Source organism: Mobula hypostoma, chromosome 14, assembly GCF_963921235.1.
Source record: "Mobula hypostoma chromosome 14, sMobHyp1.1, whole genome shotgun sequence".
Lineage (NCBI taxonomy): Eukaryota > Metazoa > Chordata > Chondrichthyes > Myliobatiformes > Myliobatidae > Mobula > Mobula hypostoma.
Genome location: NC_086110.1, coordinates 44,669,503 through 44,693,046, shown reverse-complemented (window position 1 = coordinate 44,693,046; position 23,544 = coordinate 44,669,503). Strand labels below are relative to the sequence as shown.

Genomic DNA, 23,544 nt, shown 5'->3' with positions numbered 1-23,544 from the left:
CGCCTCCACCACCATCACCGGCAGCCCATTCCACACACTCACCACTCACTGCGTAAAAAACTTGCCCCGACATCTCCTCTGTACCTACTACCAAGACAACTATTCTTTTTTGGTCCAGTTGTGACTACCAAAGGAAAGGTACTATTAGGCTAAAAGAAAAGGTGCACAGTGTTGCCAAAAACAGAAGGAATAAAGCTGAGGACTGAGAAAATTTTAGAATTCAGCAAAGGAGAAATAAGAAGCTGATAAAGAAAGGAAAAAAAGAGATGACTTGGTCAGCAAGAAACAGAAGAACACTTGTATACATATGTGAAAAGGAAAAGATTAACAAAGTTAATGTATAGACTTTGCAGACTGAGAGGAATATATTGGGGAATTAGCGAATAAACAATTATTTTGAGTCTATATTTACAGAAGAAAACAGAAAATCTGCTGCAAATAATGTAGGTCTTCAGTACTTGAGTAAACAAGGAGCTCAAGATAATTTAACATTTGTGAAAATAACTATTATTGGAAAAATTAATGCATCGAAAACCCCTAGGAGCTCATGAGCTCCAGATTTTGTTTTGCAGAAGATGGTTATGGTTAATGCACCTTAGAAAATTCCATGGATTGTAGAATGGTTTTCAGAGATCAGAATATTGTAAAAGTAATCCCTTCACTTCAGAAATGAGGAAGGGATAAAATAGGGACCTGCACACCTGTAGCAGGATAATGCTGGAATCTGTTATAAGGGAAATGGTCATAGAGTGCTTAGACAATATGAATAGAATAGAACAAAGTTAATATAGACTTTTGAAAGGAAAGTACCATTTGATAATTGGCAGAAACAAGTTCGTAAAATAAATTACATCAATTTCATATATGAGGTTATTCATAGAATTTCTGAACAAACTTTAATTTATTTTGCTTGCATTACCACCCTCAATGGTAAGGGGCCTAAAGAGCGTTTTTATATATGATGCTCAGTTAAGGCTTTCATATCACTATCGCTAAGTCTTCAGTCTGACCCCAGTACATTTTCAGAAAGTTTCCAGTGATCCCAGCTGCTTCCGTCAAAATTTTCGAATGTTTTGGAAGATCAAGGGCTTTGGATTCTCAGATCATTTACAAACACTAATAATGTCCATGGTCGCATCTGTTAGGGTAAGCAAAAGGAGAAGGCTCACTGGAATTCTCCTTCCAGAGTCTTCTGGTTGAAAACTGTATACTAGCTGTTGTGTTGTGTGCGTATAGACCATAAGACCATAAGACAAAGGAGCTGAAGTCAGCCCATCGAGTCTGCTCCGCCACTTTATCATGAGCTGATCCATTCTCCCATTTAGTCCCACTCCCCCACCTTCTCACCATAACCTTTGATGCCCTGGCTACTCAGATACCTATCAATCTCTTCCTTAAGTACACCTAATGACTTGACCTCCACTGCCGCCCATGGCAACAAATTCCATAGATTCACCACCCTCTGGCTGAAAAAATTTCTTTGCATCTCTGTTCTGAATGGGTGCCCTTCAATCCTTAAGTCATGCCCTCTTGTACTAGACTCCCCCACCATGGGAAACAACTTTGCCACATCCACTCTGTCCATGCCTTTCAACGTTCGAAATGTTTCTACGAGGTCCCCCCTCATTCTTCTAAACTCCAAGGAGTACAGTCCAAGAGCGGTCAAACGTTCCTCATATGTTAACCCTCTCATTCCCGGAATCATTCTCATGAATCTTCTCTGAAACCTCTCCAATGTCAGCACATCCTTTGTTAAATAAGGAGCCCAAAATTGCACACAGTACTCCAAGTGAGGTTTTACCAGTGCCTTATAGAGCCTCAATATCACATCCCTGCTCCTATACTCTATTCCTCTAGAAATGAATGCCAACATTGCATTCGCCTTCTTCACCACCGACTCAACCTGGAGGGTAACCTTAAGGGTATCCTGTACAAGGACTCCCAAGTCCCGCTGCATCTCAGAACTTTGAATTCTCTCCCCATTTAAATAATAGTCTGCCCATTTATTTCTGCTACCAAAGTGCATCACCATACACTTTCCAACATTGTATTTCATTTGCCACTCTTTGCCCACGCTCCCAATCTATCCCAGTCTCTCTGCAGACTCTCTGTTTCCTCAGCACTACCGGCCCCTCCACCTATCTTTGTATCATCAGCAAACTTAGCCACAAAGCCATCTATTCCATAATCCAAATCGTTGATGTACAATGTAAAAAGAAGTGGCCCCAACACAGACCCCTGTGGAACACTAGCGGTAACTGGCAGCCAACCAGAATGGGATTCCTTTATTCCCACTCTCTGTTTCCTGCCAATCAGCCAACGCCCTATCCACGTATGTAACGTTCCCGTAATTCCATGGGCTCTTATCTGGTTTAGCAGCCTCATGTGCGGCACCTTGTCAAAGGCCTTCTGAAAATCCAAGTACACAACATCCACTGCATCTCCCTTGTCTAGCCTACTGGTAATTTCCTCAAAAAATTGCAATAGATTTGTCAGGCAGGATTCTCCTTTAAGGAAACTATGCTGAGTTCTGCCTATCTTGTCATATGCCTCCAGGAACATCATAACCTCATGCTTGACAATCGACTCCAACAACTTCCCAACCACCGATGTCAAGCTAACAGGTCTATAATTTCCTTTTTGCTTCCTTGCCCTCTTCTTAAATAGCGGAGTGACATTTGCAATCTTCCAGTCCTCTGGAACCATGCCAGAATCTATTGACTTTTGAGGGATCATTGCTAATGCCTCCACAATCTGCACAGCTACTTCCTTCAGAACACAAGGGTGCATTCCATCTGGTCCAGGAGATTTATCTACCCTGAGACTATTCAGCTTCCTGAGTACTTTCTCTGTCGTAATTGTGACTGCACACACTTCTCTTCCCTGACACCCTTGAGTGTCTGGTATACTGCTGACGTCTTCCTCAGTGAAGACTGATGCAAAATACTCGTTCAGTTCCTCCACCATCTCCTTATCTCCCATTTCAATTTCTCCAGCAACATTTTCTATTGGTCCTATATCTACTCTCACCTGTCTTTTACTCTTTATATACTTGAAAAAGCTTTTAGTATCCTCTTTGATATTATTTGCTAGCTTCCTTTCATAGTTCATCTTTTCCCTCTTAATGACCTTCTTCGTTTCCTTTTGCAAGCTTTTAAAAACTTCCCAGTCCTCTGTCTTCCCACTAATTTTTGCTTTCTTCTATGTCCTCTCCTTTGCTTTAACTTTGACTTTGACTTCTCTTGTCAGCCACGGTTGCATCCTTTTTCCATTCGAAAATTTCTTCTTTTTTGGAATATACCTGTCTTGCACATTCCTCACTTCTCGCATAAACTCCAGCCACTGCTGCTCTGCTGTCTATCCCACCAGTGTCCCTTTCCAGTCAACTTTGGCCAGTTCCTCTCTCATGCCACTGTAATTTCCTTTACTCCACTGAAATACCGACACATCAGATTTTGGCTTCTCTTTTTCAAATTTCACAGTGAACGCAATCATGTTATGATCACTGCCTCCTAAGGGTTCCTTCACCTCAATCTCTCTAATTACCTCTGGTTCATTACACAATACCCAATCCAGTACAGCCGATCTCCTAGTGGGCTCAACAACAAGCTGTTCTAAAAAGCCATCTCGCAGACATTCTACAAATTCTCTCTCTTGAGATCCAGCGCTGACCTGGTTTTCCCGATCCACTCGCATGTTAAAATCCCCCACAATTATCATAACACTGCCCTTCTGACAAGTCTTCTCTATTTCCTGTTGTAATTTGTAGTCCACATCACTGCAGCTGTTTGGAGGCCTGTATATAACTGCCATCAGGGTCCTTTTACCCCTGCGATTTCTTAGCTCAACCCATAAAGATTCTGCACCTTCCGATCCTATATCACCTCTTTCTAATGATTTAATATCATTTCTTACCAATAAAGCCATGCCACCCAATCTGCCTACTTGTCTATCCTTTCGATACACTGCGTATCCTTGGATGTTCGGCTCCCAGAGACATGCATCCTTTAGCCAGGTCTCAGTGATAGCCACACTATCATACCTGCCAATCTGTAGCTGTACGACAAGATCATCCACTTTATTCCTTATGCTGCGTGCATTTAAGTATAACACCTTAAGACCAGTATTTGATACTTTTTGCTTTGATTGCACTGCAACTTTATTGCACTGCAACTTGTCCTAATGGCTGCAAATTTGCCCCATCACCGGCCTGTCCTTCCTGACATCTTTACTGCTCACTATCTTAGATTTATTTCTGTTTTCCCCCTCCTCCGCTCTATCATTCCGGTTCCCATCCCCCTGCCAAATTAGCTTAAACCCGCCCTAACAGCTCTATTAAACTTTCCCGCCAGGATATTGGTCCCTTTCGGGTTCAGGTGTAACCTGTCCTTTTTGAACAGGTCATACTTCCCCCAGAAGAGAACCCAATGATCCAAGAATCTGAAGCCCTGTCCCTGCACCAGTCTCTCAGCCATGCATTCATCTGCCTGATCCCACTACTCTTGCCCTCGCTAGCACGTGGCACAGGTAGCAATCCCGAGATTACTACCCCGGAGGTCCTGCTTCTCAGCTTCCTTCCTCACTTCCGGAAATCTCACTTCAGGACCTCCTCCCTTTTCCTATCTATGTCATTGGTACCAATACGTACCAAGACAACTGGCTGCTCGTCCTCTCCCTTCAGAATATTCTGGACCCGATCCGAGACATCCCGTACCCTGGCACCTGGGAGGTAACACACCATACGGGTATCTCTATCAGGCTGACAGAACCTCCTGTTTGTTCCCCTGACTATGGAATCCCCTACAACTACCGCATTCCTCTTCTCCCTCCTTCCCTCCTGCTCAACTAGCTGCTCTCAGTGAAGCAGTGAATAAGGAAGCTGCCCTTCCTTGTACAGGCTGTCACGGTGCGGTTACTGCCTGAGTGAGACCAGTGGCCAACAGTAGGAGCTGGCACAGCATTGCTTCAGTGAAGGTCCTCATCTTCAGCTCCTTTCATGTTACCACAGGGCACATTAGCAAAATCAGACAGAAGGGAATTCATGCTTTCGGTGATCACATCATTATCAGAGCAAATTACTTCGCGTGCTCCCAGTAGACAGCAGGAAACAGCAGGACAAGTTTCCAGGGTTCTGTAATCTCAGGCTTTTTCTCCCTGGGACATCATTTGACTGCAGCCAGCGGGGGTGGGTGGGGGGGTGGAATTTCATCAGACAATCTCACTGCCTTTGTAAACTGCAAGCACTTCCACTCGCTCATAAGCAGTCGGCATACAACAGACAGCCATGTATTATGCTGGGTTTTTTTTGCCGACTTCAGTGCAGCTGCCACAGTACCTTTTGGCCATGCTCGCACAGTCTGGCAGGTGATAACAGTAAATGAACAAGGGCCACGTTCTGCATGGTCAGCACAGGATTCTTACAAGTGACCTCTGAACTGATCGGACCGGATGCACATCTCATCCCAAACCCTTGATGAGCACGAAAGTCAGTCGAAAGGAATTGAGGGCTGAGCTGAACTGATATCCTGTTAGCTGCATAGACCAATTGTTCATCAAATATTGTCTTGAGATCTTTAATAATAAATTAATAATCCATTTATGATATAATCCAATAATAAGTGGCTTCAGCAGTGCCTCAGTGTTATACCAGAGCATTATTCTACGTACTAACATATGTTATGGAGAAGAAGGTAAAATTGAAATCTGATCTGCAGATCGGGGTTCTATCAAATTATCTAAGCTTTTACAGGAGCAGGAAGCTGAAAGGCAGGATAAATCAAATATAGAATCCTTTGAAATAAATCACAGCTCCAACAAATATTGGCAAATTTAATAATACTGCATGTAAAATAGCAAGTGTGATTCATAATGTTTTATAATGCAACAACACAGGTTACAAAATGGGCACTAGAAACACAATGTGAACGGCAAAATATTATAATATCCTGAAACGTCTACAATATTAACATATAACAGATTGCTGTAGAAAGATTTCTTCTTGCATACATCATTTTTAAGGTTTGTTCATTCTCAGTTTTTTTTCCATTCATGAAGATGACACAGTGGGAGAGAGCTTTTTTGCAGCTTAAACTGTTTAATCATCCCACATGCTGTTGAATTATCCAGAGAATAGACCTTAGGCTTCCGATGAACATTCTCCATGAAAAGAATACTATCACTCACTGGGGAGGATCAGACTATGTTTGTTTATGTTCAGGAAAAGGCTATGCTGCTCCCAAAAGTAGCACGTGTTCAACAAAATCATTAATCCACAAGATAATTATAGCAATCACTGTGGACCTTGTCCTGCATCTCTTTATGAATTTTATACCATAAGCCTTTTATCAAGTATGTTGATCATGTTTGAATTCCAAGGAGTTACCAAGTATTGATTCATCAATGGAATTTGTACTAGAATTTTCCCAGGGCCTGTAGAGCCTAGTCATGTGACTTAAGAAGTTCAAATGGTGTATTTTCATGTCTCTGTATATACACTATGTGCATTGCATTGATGAATAGTAAAAAGTAGTAAGGTGAAAAGTAAAAGTGGCAGGCAGGCAAATCCAGGGCAAAAATCAAAAAGGGCCACTTTTCGACATAACCTTAGAAAACAAGCCTGAAGGCTTTGTGTGTCAATGCAAGGATCATTCATGACAAGGTGGATGAATTGAATGTGCAGATAGTTATTAATGAATATGATATAGTCGGGATCCCAGAGACATGGCTCCAGGGTGACCAAGGATGGGAGCTCAACATTCAGGGATATTCAATATTCAGGAGGGATAGACATGAAAGAATAAGAGGTGGGGTAGCATTGCTGGTTAGAGAGGAAATTAACGCAATAGAAAGGAAGGACATAAGCCGGGAGGATGTGGAATCGATATGGGTAGAGCTGCATAACACTAAGGGGCAGAAAACGCTAGTGGGAGTTGTGTACAGGCCACCTAACAGTAGTAGTAAGGTTGGGGATGGTATTAAACAGGAAATTAGAAATGCGTGCAATAAAGAAACAGCAGTTATAATGGGTGACTTCAATCTACATATAGATTGGGTGAACCGAATTGGTAAGGGTGCTGAGGAAGAGGATTTCTTGGACTGTATACGGGATGGTTTTCTGAACCAACATGTCAAGGAACCAACTAGAGAGCAGGCCATTCTAGACTGGGTATTGAGCAATGAGGAAGGGTTAGTTAGCAATCTTGTCGTGCAAGGCCCCTTGGGTAAGAGTAACCATAATATGGTGGAATTCTTCATTAAGATGGAGAGTGACATAGTTAATTCAGAAACAAAGGTTCTGAACTTAAAGAAGGGTAACTTTGAAGGTATGAGACATGAATTAGCTAAGATAGACTGGCAAATGAAACTTAAAGAGTTGACGGTGGATATGCAATGGCAAGCATTTAAAGATCGCATGGATGAACTACAACAATTGTTCATCCCAGTTTGGCAAAAGAATAAACCAGGGAAGGTAGTGCACTCGTGGCTAACAAGGGAAATTAGGGATAGTATCAATTCCAAAGAAGAAACATACAAATTAGCCAGAAAAAGTGGCACACCTGAGGACTGGGAGAAATTCAGAGTCCAGCAGAGGAGGACAAAGGGCTTAATTAGGAAAGGGAAAAAAGATTATGAGAGAAAGCTGGCAGGGAACATAAAAACTGACTGTAAAAGCTTTTATAGATATGTGAAAAGAAAAAGATTTGTTAAGACAAATGTAGGTCCCTTAAAGTCAGAAAGAGGTGAATTGATCATGGGGAACAAGGACATGGCAGACCAATTGAATAACTACTTTGGTTCTGTCTTCACTAAGGAGGACATAAATAATCTTCCGGAAATAGTAGGGGACCGAGGGTCTAGTGAGATGGAGGAACTGAGGGAAATACATGTTAGTAGGGAAGTTGTGTTAGGTAAATTGAAGGGATTAAAGGCAGATAAATCCCCAGGGCCGAATGGTCTGCATCCCAGAGTGCCTAAGGAAGTAGCCCAAGAAATAGTGGATGCATTAGTGATAATTTTTCAAAACTCTTTAGATTCTGGATTAGTTCCTGAGGATTGGAGGGTGGCTAATGTAACCCCACTTTTTAAAAAAGGAGGGAGAGAGAAACTGGGGAATTATAGACCAGTTAGCCTGATATTGGTGGTGGGGAAAATGCTAGAGTCAGTTATCAAAGATGTGATAACAGCACATTTGGAAAGCGGTGAAATCATTGGACAAAGTCAGCATGGATTTGTGAAAGAAAAATCATGTCTGACGAATCTCATAGAATTTTCTGAGGATGTAACTAGTAGAATGGATAGAGGAGAACCAGTGGATGTGGTATATTTGGATTTTCAAAAGGCTTTTGACAAGGTCACACACAGGAGATTAATGTGCAAACTTAAAGCACACGGTATTGGGGGTAAGGTATTGATGTGGATAGAGAATTGGTTGGCAGACAGGAAGCAAAGAGTGGGAATAAACGGGACCTTTTCAGAATGGCAGGCAGTGACTAGTGGGGTAACACAAGGTTCAGTGGTGGGACCCCAGTTGTTTACAATACATATTAATGATTTAGACGAGGGAATTAAATGCAGCATCTCCAAGTTTGCGGGTGACACAAAGCTGGGCAGCAGTGTTAGCTGTGAGGAGGATGCTAAGAGGATGCAGGGTGACTTGGATAGGTTAGGTGAGTGGGCAAATTCATGGCAGATGCAATTTAATGTGGATAAATGTGAGGTTATCCACTTTAGTGGCAAGAGCAGGAAAACAGATTATTATCTGAATGGTAGCCGATTAGGAAAAGGGGAGGTGCAACAAGACCTAGGTGTCATTGTACACCAGTCATTGAAAGTAGGCATGCAGGTACAGCAGGTGGTGAAAAAGGCGAATGGTATATTGGCATACATAGCAAGAAGATCTGAGTACAGGAGCAGGGAGGTTCTACTGCAGTTGTACAAGGCCTTGGTGAGACCACACTTGGAGTATTGTGTGCAGTTTTCGTCCCCTAATCTGAGGAAAGACATTCTTGCCATAGAGGGAGTAAAAAGAAGGTTCACCAGATTGATTCCTGGGATGGCAGGACTTTCATATGAAGAAAGGCTGGATCGACTAGGCTTATACTCGCTGGAATTTAGAAGATTGAGGGGGGATCTTATTGAAATGTATAAAATTCTAAAGGGATTGGACAGGCTAGATGCAGGAATATTGTTCCCGATATTGGGGAAGTCCAGAACGAAGGGTCACAGTTTAAGGATAAAGGGGAAGCCTTTTAGGACCAAGATGAGGAAAAACTTCTTCACACAGAGAGTGGTGAATCTGTGGAATTCTCTGCCACAGGAAACAGTTGAGGCCAGTTCACTGGCTATATGTAAGAGGGAGTTAGATATGGCCCTTGTGGCTAAAGGGATCAGGGGGTATGGAGAGAAAGCAGGTACAGGGTTCTGAGTTGGATGATCAGCCATGATCATAGTGAATGGCGGTGCAGGCTCGAAGGGCCGAATGGCCTACTCCTGCACCTATTTTCTATGTTTCTATGTTTCTATGAATACATTAAATATAGACAATGGCATTGGTGTTGATTCATGGGGTTGATTCTCCAGAGAGCTTTTCCTGATTGTGTAGGGGGGCTGCAGATGGACTTAAACAGATTTGGAGAATGGGCAAGTCATGCATTTCGGTTGACGGAATAAAAGCATAGCCTATTTTCTAAATGAGGAGGAAATTCAAAAATCTGTGGTGTAAAGGGACTTGGGAGTCCTTGTGCAGGATTCCAGGATTCCTTCAAGGTTAACTGGCAGGTTGAGTTGGCAGTGAGGAAGGCAAATGTAATGTTAGCATTCATTTCGAGAGGACTAGAATATAAAAGCAAAGACGTAAAGCTGAGGCCTTGTAAGGCACTGTTCAAGCCTCACTTGGAGTATTATGAGCAGTTTTGGGCTCCTTATTTAAGAAAGGATGTGCTTATGTTGGAGAGGGTTCAGGAGAGGTTCATGAGAATGAAAGGCTTATTGTATGAGGAGTGATTGATAGCTCTGGGCCTGTACTCACTGGAATTTAGGAAAATGAGGAGGGATCTCATTGAAACCTATTGAACGGTGACAGGCCTAGATAGAGCGGATGTGGAAAGGATGTTTCCTATGGTAGGAGAATCTAGGACTCAGAATAGAGGGACGTTTATTCAGAATGGAGGTGAGGAGAAATTTCTTTAGCCAGAGGATGGTGAATCTGTGGAGGGACGTTCATTCGGAATAGAGATGAGGAGAAATTTCTTGAGCCAGAGGATGGTGAATCTGTGGAATTTTTGGTCACAGGTGGTTGTGGAGGTCACACCATTGAGTGTATTTAAGGCAGGGGTTGTAGGTTCTTGACCAGTCAGGGGATGACGCATTACTGGGAGAAGGCAGCAGAATGGGCTAAGAGGGAAATGGATCACCCAAGATGGAATGGTGAGCAGACTTGACAGACTAAGCGGTCTAATTTTACTCCTATATCTTATGGTCTTACTTCAATCAGTGTTAATGTGCCACTCTTTATAGGTCTTTCAGAAATTTGGGTTGGATTTCCCAGAGGCCTCAGTGAGCCTGTTATGTTAGTATAGTCATTTTATAGGTTGGACATCCTCATTGCCTGAGGGATCTAAACTTTGTGTTCTTGCTTTTTACAATGATGGGAAAATGCTGTTTGGTATTTGTAGAGTTTCAATAGCACTTAAACTCGACTTACAAGATAAGATGGACCCTTGGCCTCACAATCTACCTCATTATGAGCAACACACATCAAAGTTGCTGGTGAACGCAGCAGGCCAGGCAGCATCTCTAGGAAGAGGTACAGTCGACGTTTCAGGCCGAGACCCTTTGTCAGGACGAAGGGTCTCGGCCTGAAACGTCGACTGTACTTCTTCCTAGAGATGCTGCCTGGCCTGCTGCGTTCACCAGCAACTTTGATGTGTGTTGCTTGAATTTCCAGCATCTGCTGAATTCCTCTTGTTTGCGCTACCTCATTATGATGTTGTTTACCTGCACTGGGATTTTTATACTTTGTTCTGTCTTGTTATTGTTTTACCTTACTCCAGCTCAATGCACTGTGCAATAATTTGATCTGTGTGAACAGTTTTTCATTGTATCTTTGTGAAAATAGTAAACCAAGATCAATACCAATCCCTTCACCTTAGGCAAAGTAACAATTGATCCAATTATCATGAATGAATGCCTTGTGTTGGCAGACCAGCACAGGTAACACTGTCATTATACTTATGCACAATGGCTTGCAACTCTCTTGTTTATGAAACTCCTGATGTGCTGTAACTAGGTCTTTCCAAATTTTTTATTATTAAGCATAAATGGGAGATTTGTGATATTATTTTACAATATTGAAAGGTAAATGGGAGAGTCATGCACTCCCAGAAACACGTGCTGTGCGGTCATTTATGGTGCTGATCAAGTGTGGAATTGCACACTGCCACTTACCTTGTGTTAGTATCATGGTGACAAAGATAACTAAGTTTGGCTGCAACAGTGGATTGTAGTACTGCTTTAAAGTGACGATTTTTAAAATAAATTTAATAGTTCGGTTTCTTCTATTAAGCAAGCTGCTTCCCAAGCGCATAATATCTGTAAAATTTGAATAGTCAGTGTAAGGGTGAAGTAAATGTAAAGGAACAGAAGCCACAGGGTGCTGTGGTGGAGGGGTGAACCTGCAGGGTGAAGGATTGGGTGTCAGTTATGTGGAGTGCCCTACACTGGGTTGCACCAAGCTTCTGCAGTGTTTTAGGAGCTTCACTCGTTTGGCAAACGGAGCATATCCCGGACTTGCATCTTACACATTTTAGGGAATCAGGAGGGGGAATGAATCAGGGCAAGATACCCAGCCTTTGACCTGCTCTTGAATGCACAATGTTGGTGCCATTGGCCAGGTGTGCTTCTGAATTGTAATTATCGTGTTGTTTAACTCCCACCGTAACACTGAAGGGAGCATGCAGGAAAGGCCAGCGAGATAAAGAAATCATAAATTGTGAACGTGTGATATTCCGCGGCCTTGTATGGGTTAAAGGAAATGCAATTCACCTGACCTCCAAGATGACAACCCCAGTGTCGAGGATGTTCCTGTTCATTGTAGAAATGTGTCCACAAACTGAAGTAATATGAGATGCGATATGAAGATATCAGTAATAAGAGATGGCGGCGCGACGCAGCCTCTCAGGTGAAATGATATCGTATTTGTTAAATAGGGTACCGTGCACAATTCTGATTTGATGGAGACAGCCGTGAGAAGCATGGAGGAACATCTGGAGAGACTTCTGAAATGCCCAGTTTGCTGCCGCTGCTACTGTGCAATCGAGAATCTCTGGAGAGAAGGCCCCAAATCCTCAGCTTTGCCTGCTGCTGGCGGCCAGGGCTGGGGTTGAAGCGCTCAGCAGAGATGGTGCTCGGTACTCAGTGTCGGAGGACTTGTCGGAGGACTGGTCGGAGGCTCGAAGTTTTCGGACGACTCAGAGTCAGACTGTGGTCGGGCATGGCAGGGAGAGTTTTCCTCCTTCTCCCATCTGCGTGAGATGTGGGACTTTCGAGAGACTTTGAACTTTTTTTTACCATGTCCATGGCCTGCTCTTCATCAAGTTATGGTATTGCTTGCACTGTTGTAACTATATGTTATAATTATGCGGTTTTTGTCAGTTTTTCAGTCTTGGTCTGTCCTGTGTTTCTGTGATATCACACCAGAGGAATATTGTATCATTTCTTAATGCATGCATTACTAAATGACAATAAAAGAGGACTGTATGTCCTCATAATCTAATCTAATAATCTAATATCCTGGCAAGGGTAAGCAAGGGTACTGCTGTTACTGTAGAACCCTCCAGTTGGGAAAGATCAGAAACTTTCTATTGTGGCTGAACTGAGGATAACACATCATTCTGCAGGCACTTTTAGGTGGGAGTTCCCTTCTTGTTTGTGGAATAGGGAAGCCTTGGTAGTTGGCTGTTTTCACACCTCTAGAAGCTGCATACTATCACTATCTTTAGTTCTGTCTCCTGCAAGACCAGGAATGGGAGTAGAGAGCCAAAAGTGAATCCTCCCTCACAGCGGAGGCCATGACCAAGGGCAGGAGAGCTCTGGCCAGGCCACCCACCCGCCAGCTGATCCTGGGAGCAGTCCTCTTATCTTATCCTGCCTGAGGAGCAGCTCGTCTGGAAGCTGAGAGCCTTTGGGCCGCTGCAGACAACTGCAGATAATGTGTCCCACATGCCCCCGATTTGCAGGTCACTGCTGTACATGAGACATCGTAAGTATTTGTTGCAGGAGAGGGGACTTTGTCTCCATTTGAGAAGAGGCCAGCTGGCAGTATGTGGATGTTGTTGTGCCACAAATGGTCAAAATTTCAGCAAGTGATCTTCATCTGCTGGAAAGCGCGTTGCTTCTATAATGTCCATATACAGTCTGATTGGCAACAAACTACCTTGTGGTCCATATCAAGGCACGGTTTGTTGATTGCTCTGCACCATAACTCAGCTGCCATGTCAAACACCATGTTGGTTTTGAGGACCAAGGCTTTCCTCTCTTCCCTTTATTCCTCACTCATCTGGGCTTCTAGCTATTGCTGAAAATAACATCTACAATTGTGTTTGCAAGAAGCTTTATGGAGAGTGATAGTCGTGCTGGTGGACATTGCCCTACTGGGACAGGGAAGGAAGGTTTCAGATAAAGGGGGAGCCCCTGTACTAGATGTGCTGACTTTCAATGGCAGTAGTAGTAGCCCAGTCACAAACAAGAGAAAATCAGCAGGTGCTGGACATCCAAAGCATAAAATGCTGGTGGAAATCAGCAAGCCTGGTAGTATCTATGGAAAAGAGTAGCAGTTGTTGTTTCATCAGCACTGGAAAAGACAGAGTAAGAAGGAGGGGGAGGGGAGGGGAGGAGGAAGTACGAGGTGGTAGGTGATAGGTGAAACCAGGAGAGGGGGAGGGCTGAAGTAAAGAGCTGGGAAGTTGATTGGTGAAAGAGTTAAAGGGCTGGAGAAGTGGGTATCTGAAAGAGAAGACAGAAGACCATGGAAGAAAGAGAAGCTTGGAGGCTACCCAGATGGAATATGAGACATTGCTCCTCCAACCTGAGTGTGGCCTCATCACAACAGCAGAGGAGGCAATGGACTGTCACGTCAGAAGGGAATGGGAATGGGAAGTAGAATTGAAATAGATGGCCACCAGGCGATCCCACTTTCTGAGGCGGATGGAGTGAAGGTGCTCTGTGAAGCGGTCTCCTAATCTGCGGTTGGTCTCACCGATATACAGGAGGCCACACCAGGAGCACCGGATACGGTATACGACCCCAGCAGATTCGCACGTGAAGTGGTGCCTCACCTGGAAGTGGTAGGTGAGGACAAGAGGAACCCTATCCCTGGTGGGGTGGCAGGTGGATGGGGTGAGGGTAGATGTGCGTGAAATGGAAGAGATGAGGGTGAAGGCAGCGTTGATGGTGGAGGAAGGGAAGCCCCCTTCTTTGAAGAAGGAGGACATGTCAGTTGTTCTGGAAAAGAAAGCCTCATCCTGAGAGCAGATGCGGTGGAGACAGAAGAACTGAGAGAAGCAGATGGTGTTTTTACAAGTGACGGGTGGGAAGTGGTATGTTCCAGACAGCTGTGAGAGTCAGTGGGTTTATAAAATATATCATTAGATAGACTGCTTCCAGAGATGGAGACTGAGAGATCGAGGAAGGGGTGGGAGGTGACAGAAATGGACCAGGTAAATTAGAGGGCTGGCTGGAAGTTGGAGGCAAAGTTGATGTGATTGATGAGCTCTGCATGGGTGCAGGAGGCAGCACCAATACAGTTGTCGATGTAGCGTAGGAAGAATTGGGGAGAAATGGCTGTGTAAGCTTGGAACATGGACTGTTCCAAGTAACCAATGAAAAGGCAAGATATAGCTGTGACCCATGTGAGTGCCCTTGCCAATTACCTTTCCAGTTCTTTACTTTACCCCCTCCCTCTCCTCCGGTTTCACCAATCACCTACCACCTTGTAGTTCTTCCTCCCCGCCCCCCACCTTCTTACTCTGATTTCTCTTCCCTTCCGGTCCTGGTGAAGGGTCTCATCCCGAAACATCAACTGTTTACTCTTTTCCATGAATGCTGCCTGGCCAGCTGAGTTCCTCCTGCATTTTGTGTGTGTTGCTCTAGATGGCAGTGCCTTGCTAAATGGCTGTTGCCCAGATCAGCTGATCCTGGGGCAGAGTTAGAGAGGCAAACCCTACTGTGCAGGAATGAGTCTTCAGATTCAGACTCAACAGAAACTCTAATACTTCGCCGGGACCCATGTGGGTTAGGTAAGAACATCTGAGAGATCAGTTAAGAATAATTGAATTTCTAGGCAGCAAATTCTGTTTAATAGCACAGTTTAACATAATATAATTTATCCAAGAATACAAAAATCAAGTTTTATGATTGAGGTTAGGGAAGTCAGTAACCGCTAGTGAAACTCTATAGAACAAGTATGATTATGTAGGAATAACTTGGCTAAGATACTTCTAAAGTAATTCATTTTGTGTAGTGAAGTGTGGCAATTGCTAATTATGTTTGTGTTCTGTGTTATATTATTTATATATATTCACATAACCACTTGTGTGCCCCTTGAGCATAAATAAAAGGTATAATTCAAACAGGTTATTATTATAATTCATAACTCCTACATTATTATTGATGCTATTTTTCATTAATTATGCTTTGTTCAGGTATATTCTTCATTAGTTGAAAGAAAATACCAATTTATTCAGAAATAAGAGCCATTAAAACTGAAGGGAAAATAACTGTAATAATGGAGAGGCTTGCAAAAATTTACCTGTAGAAAATAGGCACTATATTGAGAGTATTCCTGCTTTATTTGAAAATTAGCCAGTTTTGCAGTGTTGCTCCTGAAGAGGCGTGATATAAGAGGGGGAATCTCTTATTACCGGTTAGGTCACCTCTATGATTAGGTTTGTACTGAAAGATTTTCTTTGAGAAATGATTTAAAAGCTTGGCTAGGGAGAGGGAGAAATCAATATTCAGGGAAGAGAACATAGAACAGTACAGCATAGTATGGACCATTTGACATACAATGTGGACCAACCTATCTAAATCTAATTCACAATCATTCTAACCCTTTCCTTCGGTACAGCCCATATCCCTCCATTTTACTTACATCCATGGACCATATTGCACCAGCCTCTCCCATCACTCCAGCAGAGTGTTCCAGGCACCAAGAGAGTTTAAACAGCTTTAGTGTTCCTAATATTAACTGGGAGAAATCATCTAGTCCCATTGGATAACTTTGAGACACTGGAAGAGCCAAGGGAGACAGTGGCGAACTAAAGGAGATGTTATCAGCCAGCATGTGGAAATGATCCTGCATTTTAAGAAGATGTCACCGAGGAGTGATACATAGCTGAGAAATGTTAGCAGGCCAAGAATAGGTCCTTAAAGAATTCCAAAGACAATGAATTGATGGGGTTAAGAAGAAAAGCAATTTCTAGTGATTCTTGGGCTGCCCTGGACGCATAGCAATGAATGGGCATGATCCTGTCCAGCTGCACAGTTGTAGAGAGGTGCTGGAGAACAATATTGTGGATACTGAAAGTGTGCAAAAGGATAAGAACAGGGGAGGAAAGACAACCTCTGAGGAACAGTCTGATAGTTTTTCCTTACTGTGGCTCGGATAGAATCCTTACTGGTGGGATTCAACATGTGTTCTATATAAGGTCAGTTTGGAATCCCAAGAACGTTCCTTAAATCATAAGACCATAACATACATGAGCGGAGTTCTGCCATTCGGCCCATCAAGTCTTCTCCGCCATTTGAACATGGCTGATTTGTTTTCCCTCTCAACCCCATTCTCCTGTCTTCTCCCTGTAAACTTTAGCACCCTTCTTAATCAAAAGCCTATCAACCCCTGCTTTAAAATTTGGTCTCCACATCCGACTGGAGATTATTTCCATCTGTGGCAATTAATTACACAGATTCACCACCTTTTGGCTAAAGAAAGTCCTTCTTACTTCTCTTAAAGGACCTCAGTGCCCTCTGGACTGAATACTGAAAACATCCTGTCCCTGTCCACTCTGTCTAGGCCTTTCAATGTTTGGTAGGTTGCAATGAGATTCTAAATGTCAGTGAGTACAGGTCCAGAGCCATCAAACACTTCTCATACATTAACCCTTTCTTTCCTGAACCATTCTCGTAAACTTCCTCTGGATCCTCTCCAATGCCAGTACATCTATCTTCGATAAGGGGCCCAAACCTGCTCACAGTACTCCAAGTGCAGTCTGACCAATAAATGCTGTATAAAGATTCAGTATTTATGGAATTAGTCCCATGTTTGTCTTTGTTTTTCTCCTCAGAACTTTTTGGACAGTGAATCCCAGATTATTATCAGTCTCACCAATTGTGTGAAACATACGACACAGAAAGAGGTCATTTAGGCCATTATGTCCGTGCCAGTTGAGAAAGAGTCACCCCAAACTAATCCCATCTACCAGTTCCAGATCTGTCAGCCTACAATCTCAACTCTTCAAGTACACATCCAAAGGACAGTTTCAACGTGATTAGGGTTTCTGCCTGTACCAACCTTTCAGTCAATAATTTGCAGACTCCTGCTGCCCTCATGGTGAAAAAATATTTCACCATTTCCCCACCTAGTCCACGGTCAATTGCTTTAGATCTGAGTTTTTGACCTTCTGCTCAAGGAAATTGCTACTTGTGTTCACTCTGCACAGATCTGTCATATTATACAATTCAACTGTGTGTTTCCCCCAGCGTCCCTGTTTGAAGGAAAATACAATCAGTCCTCATGCCCAGAATGTTCCAGTGTTGACAGTGCTTTTGATGATCTCCTCTGCATCCTGTCCAGTGCAGTGACTATATTTGTGTAAAGCTCTCTGGCTGGTGTTGCTAATGCATCCTGCATAACACCCCTGTTTAATGAAAGAAAATATTCCACATGCCTCTTTAACCACTCAGCTAACCTGTTGCAGCATCTTATGTCTACCCTCTACACTTCTCCAAAGGCAAAATCTCATGTTTGTGAATTAAATTCTCCTTGTCATTTCTCAGCCCAATGAGCAAGACCAGTAGATGTCATCATATAATTAAAAAAAATTAACTTTCCTCAGTTGTTTTGCCAAGAGGTTAAGTGAATAAACCCTGATTATTGACCAGTTTTCCATTCCAAATAACCTATTTACTTTTCATGATTCTGAACAACTCTAATAAACCTCCTCTTAACCTGTTATTCTAAGAATCAGCTTACTATCTATAAAGAATTGCTGAACGATTAGACTGGTAGCTTTTGGGGCCAAAACAGAGACTGCTGGGAACATTCACAAGGCCAGGCAGCACCCGTGGAAAGAGAAAAAGAGTTAACCAACTTCAAAATCCGTGTCCAATCCTCCATCATAAAAGTCAAATTGAGTTCCTTTTCCCAATCCTGTTTAATCTTAGATAAAGGACGCTTATCCCATTGTAATAATAAATTATAAATTCTTCCAATAGAACCCTTCGTCGAAGGGTTCATACTCATAATAGTATCTAACAGGTCAGTCTCCAATATATAAGGAAAATTACTTAAATATTTAGTAAGCAATGTCTAACTTGAAGGTATTGCAAAAAGTGTGAGTATGAAACAGAATATTTATCAATTAATTGTTCAAAAGACATCAATCTATCTTCTTTAAATAAATCCAAAAAAGAATTAATACCTTTATTTTTCCAAAGTAAAAGAATTGGATCACTCAAAGAAGGCTTAAAAAGGTAATTTCGATAAATTAAACTGCAAAACTCTTCTTCGATTTCTGCTGGTCATTCACTGATTCAATTTAAAATTGTACATCATTACCATTTGACGAAGGAGAGACTTTCTAATATATTTTCTAATGTTGATAGTTATTGTGATAGATGTAAAACTGAGATAGCTACACTGACACATATATTTTGGTCTTGTTCTATATTGGAACAGTTCTGGAAGTCAGTTTTTTCAACAATTTCTAAAGCACTTAAAATTAATCTACAACCTAATAAATTAACTGTGCTTTTTGGAATAATTCCTCAAAATATTCATGGTATTTCTGTGCCTGACCAACATGTTATTGCATTTGTTACATTGATAGCTAGGAGGGCCATTTTGTTGAAGTGGAAGGATACATCAGCTCCCACTTTGTCACAATGGTTCTCCCAAGTGATGCTATGTCTTAGTTTGGAGAAAATTAGAAGTCGAACCTTTGAACCTTTATTTGATTTTGAGAAAAGATGGGGCTCATTTGCTGGTTATTATCATTTGAGGTAATTGATAGATTTTCTCCACGATCTATTGTAAATTTTTTGGTATATTTTTCTTTCTTGCTGGCGGTTTGATGTTTATTTTTAGAAGCTTTTTGTATGACGCATGATTCAGGGTTGTACACCTAATGGGTTTTTTTTTCTTTCCCACTTTTTCTGATTAGTAGGGTTCTTTTTTATTTTCACAAAATTTTTTTTTCAGTCTTTAAGATAATGTTTTTTTGTTTGAGACATTGTAAGTGTTGTTACTTCAATGCACTTGTGTTATTTCTTTTGTATAATATAACATAAAAAGATTTGAGAAGAAAAAAAAAGAGAAAAAGAGCTAATGTTTCAATAAGTGCTGGTCTTGCCAGCAATATCACCATCCAGTGAACAAGTTCATAAAAGGACAGCTTTTATCCCACTCTTATCAGACTCTTAATCGGACCACTTCTATGATAGTCTTCAGTAAGACGAAAGAGATGATTGTGGACCTCAGGAAGGGTAAGACGAAGGAACACATACCAATCCTCATAGAGGGGTCAGAAGTGGAGAGAGTGAGCAGTTTCAAGTTCCTGGGTGTCAGGATCTTTGAGGATCTAACCTGGTCCCAACAAATTGGTGTAGTTATAAAGAAGGCAAGACAGCGGCTATACTTTACTAGGAGTCTGAAGAGATTTGGTATGTCAACAAATACACTCAAAAACTTCTATAGTGTACCATGGAGAGCATTCTGACAGGCTGCATCACTGTCTGGTATGGAGGAGCTATTGCACAGGTCCGAAAGAAGCTACAGAGGGTTGTAAATCTAGTTGGCTCCATTTTGGGTACTAGTCTACAAAGTACCCAGGACATCTTCAGGGAGCAGTGTCTCAGAAAGGCTGCGTCCATTATTAAGGACCTCCAGCACCCAGGGCATGCCCTTTTCTCACTGTTACCATCAGGAAGAAGGCACAGAAGCCTGAAGGCACACACTCAGCAATTCAGGAACAGCTTCTTCCCCTCTGCCATCCGATTCCTAAATGGACATTGAACCCTTGGACACTACCTCACTTTTTTAAATATACAGTATTTCTGGTTCTTGCACACTTTTTTAATCTGTTCAATATACGTATACTGTAATTGATTTACTTGTTTATTATCATTATTATTTTTATTTTATTTATTACTATTTTTTCTCTTCAAGGTTATGTATTGCATTGAACTGCTGCTGCTAAGTTAACAAATTTCATGTCACATGCCAGTGATAGTAAACCTGATTCTGATCCTGATAACATGGACTCTTGGCCTCATCATCTACCTCATTATGATCTTGCACCTTATCGATTTCCTGCGTTGTACTTTTTCAATAGCTTTTGCACTTTATTCTGCATTGCTGTTGCTTTACCTTATACTAGCTCAGTGCACTGTGTAATGGGTTGTGTATACATGCTATGTAAGGTAAGCATTTCACTATAAGTTGGTACATGTCACAAAGCCATAATCAAAATGGAGGATGAGATTTGAGACAAGAGGTAATTCTCCTTCAGAACGAAAATTAGTGAGAGATATTCATAGTAATAGTTGAGAAAATATTATAACATGCTTCAACACCGTTGCTGTTGAAAGAAGATTGTCATTAGCTCTTCAGGAGACTCCATATGGCGGTTTTGCTCTTCCATATGTGAGGTAACCCTTTCAATTTGTGGATGTCAAAACCAGAGTATGGTCTATTGATATTTTGGAGTCTGTTTTAAGTGTTAGTGAAAGGATGTAGATAATGATAGAAGAAGAATGGAGTTCCCTAATTCAAGGTTTAATGCCTTATGCTGAGCACATCGCACCAAGCACTTGAAAAGATTAATAAAGCACGGTTATAGTATAAGGGCCTCGGATTTACACCACTCTACTGCTCTTGCTGCAATAGTTCTGCTCCAGATGTAGAATTTAACATAGAAACATAGAAAACCTATAGCACAATACAGGCCCTTCTTGGCAGTGTGGAGGATCAGAGGGATTTTGGGGTCCATTTTGACCTACCAAAAGGCATACAAAGCTATGCCGAACATGTCCTTACCTTAGAACTACCTAGGCTTACCCAAAGTCCTCTATTTTTCTAAGCTCCATGTACCTATCCAGGAGTCTCTTAAAAGACCCTATTGTTTCCGCCTCCACTGCCGCCGCCGGCCCATTCCACGCACTCACCACTCTCTGCGTGAAAAAACGTACCCCTGACATCTCCTCTGTACCTACTTCCAAGCACCTTAAAACTATGCCCTCTCATGCTATCCATTTCAGCCCTGGGAAAAAGCATCTGACTATCCACACGATCAATGCCTCTCATTATCTTGTACACCTCTATCAGGTCACCTCTCATCCTCTGTCAGGAGAAAAGGCCGAGTTCACTCAACCTATTCTCATAAGGCATGCTTCCCAATCCAGGCAACGTCCTTGTAAATCTCCTCTGCACCCTTTCTATGGCTTCCACATTCTTCCTGTAGTGAGGAGACCAGAATTGAGCACAGTACTCCAAGTGGGGTCTGACCAGGGTCCTATATAGCTGTTACCTATTACCTATTAGCTCTTAAGCTCAATCCCACGGTTGATGAAGGCCAATACACCATATGCCTGCTTAACCTGCGTAGCAGTTTTGAGTGTCCTATGGACTCGGACCCCAAAATCCCTCTGATCCTCCACACTGCCAAGAGTCTTACCATTAATACTATATTCTGCCATCATACTTGACCTACCAAAATGAACCACTTCACACTTATCTGGGTTGAGCTCCATCTGCCACTTCTCAGCCCAGTTTTGTATCCTATCAATGTCACGTTGTAACCTCTGACAGCCCTCCACACTATCCACAACATCCCCAACTTTTGTGTCATCAGCAAATTTACTAACCCATCCCTCCACTTCCTCATCCAGGTCATTTTTAAAAATCATGAAGAGTAGGGGTCCCAGAACAGATCCCCGAGGCACACCACTGGTCACCGACAGAAGATCAAATCAAATACTAACCTTTCTCAAATACTGTATGTGTTTTATGTTATGTAGATTCTCATTCTATTCTTGGGGAGAAAACAGTCAGAACAATACTCAGCGCATATGTCCAACTGGTACTGAATAATGATTGCATTCAGAGGCTAACTGGTTTGTAAAAGTGATGTGGTCACTATGATATGGAATTGGGCATCCCAATGGACATGGCTCCACAAGACAGGCTGTACTGAGGATTTATCAGGAAGTCGTGACTCTGTTAATAATGACTGTAAGTGAACAAAATGAAATTATCTCCATTAACCTACCGATGCTAAAAATTGCATGAATGTGCTGTTTTTATGAATAAACTCGAGCAATGATTCCATTAAACTTCAGAGGAGATGCATTCTCCAATGGTTCCATATGGTGGTTCAGAATTAGCTGAGCTGAAATGCACATATATGGATGTTACAAAATGATCCTTCATTCAATTGCTTTTCTCTGATTAGCACTAACCTTCTTCGTTAATCTTCCAGATTCCAGCTTCAGTAATTAAGATAGAAATCAAAATCTCTTTTTCTGCCCCAAGGAGTGAATCCACGGCTGCTGCTGAGATATTATTACTATTGTTATTATGTTTTTGTGAGTGGTTAAATATTTTATTGTTTAAGAGAATTGTGGAGCCATGTCCAGTTCCAGGCAATTCTGAAAGGTTACAATATATAGTAGAAATGAAATCAGACATTTGTATTGTATGTATCACATATTTTTTCACTAGCAGAATCAATAGTCCTGAATTTCTTTCTCTTTTTTTACAGGTTGATCGGACTGAAGTTATAAAGAGTAATTTGCATCCAGTCTTCTCTAAGATTTTCAATGTGGATTATTACTTTGAGGAGGTTCAGAAGCTTCGATTTGAAGTGTATGATATACATGGCCAATGCAGCATTGGCACCCGGGATGATGACTTTTTGGGTGGCGTGGAATGTACACTTGGGCAAGTAAGTAGCAAAGGAAATTGTATGTCTTTTATATCATAGATAAACCCAGTTCTAACGTCTGTCATCTTTTTTATCTTTTCAAACTCTTTATTACCCCATCACATTGAACTAGCAGTTAAAGGAGATGGTGCTCAAAGTTGGAAATATGCCTCTTAACCACAGTATTGCAAAAATAAAATGTTTCGAATTGCCATATTTTATAAATAAAAATAGAATTACAGACACATATTTCAAAAAACAAAATTATTTGAGCAGAAAGCCAAAAGAAATAGAAGCTGGAGTAGGCATCTTTATTTGAAATGCTATTAGCTGAGAACTTTGTCCATCT

The 23,544-nt window shown here is 41.9% G+C and overlaps 1 protein-coding gene across 2 annotated transcripts in view; it reads left to right on the top strand.

Annotated features, from left to right (window-relative positions):
• The window catches only part of cpne7 (copine VII), a 128,582-nt gene that overhangs the window by 17,606 nt on the left and 87,432 nt on the right, over positions 1-23,544 (top strand). For both annotated transcript variants that reach the window (XM_063067039.1, XM_063067040.1), the window contains exon 2: positions 23,034-23,216. In XM_063067039.1, the coding sequence (XP_062923109.1) occupies positions 23,034-23,216 (183 nt within the window). The remainder of the gene's footprint in view (positions 1-23,033; positions 23,217-23,544) is intronic.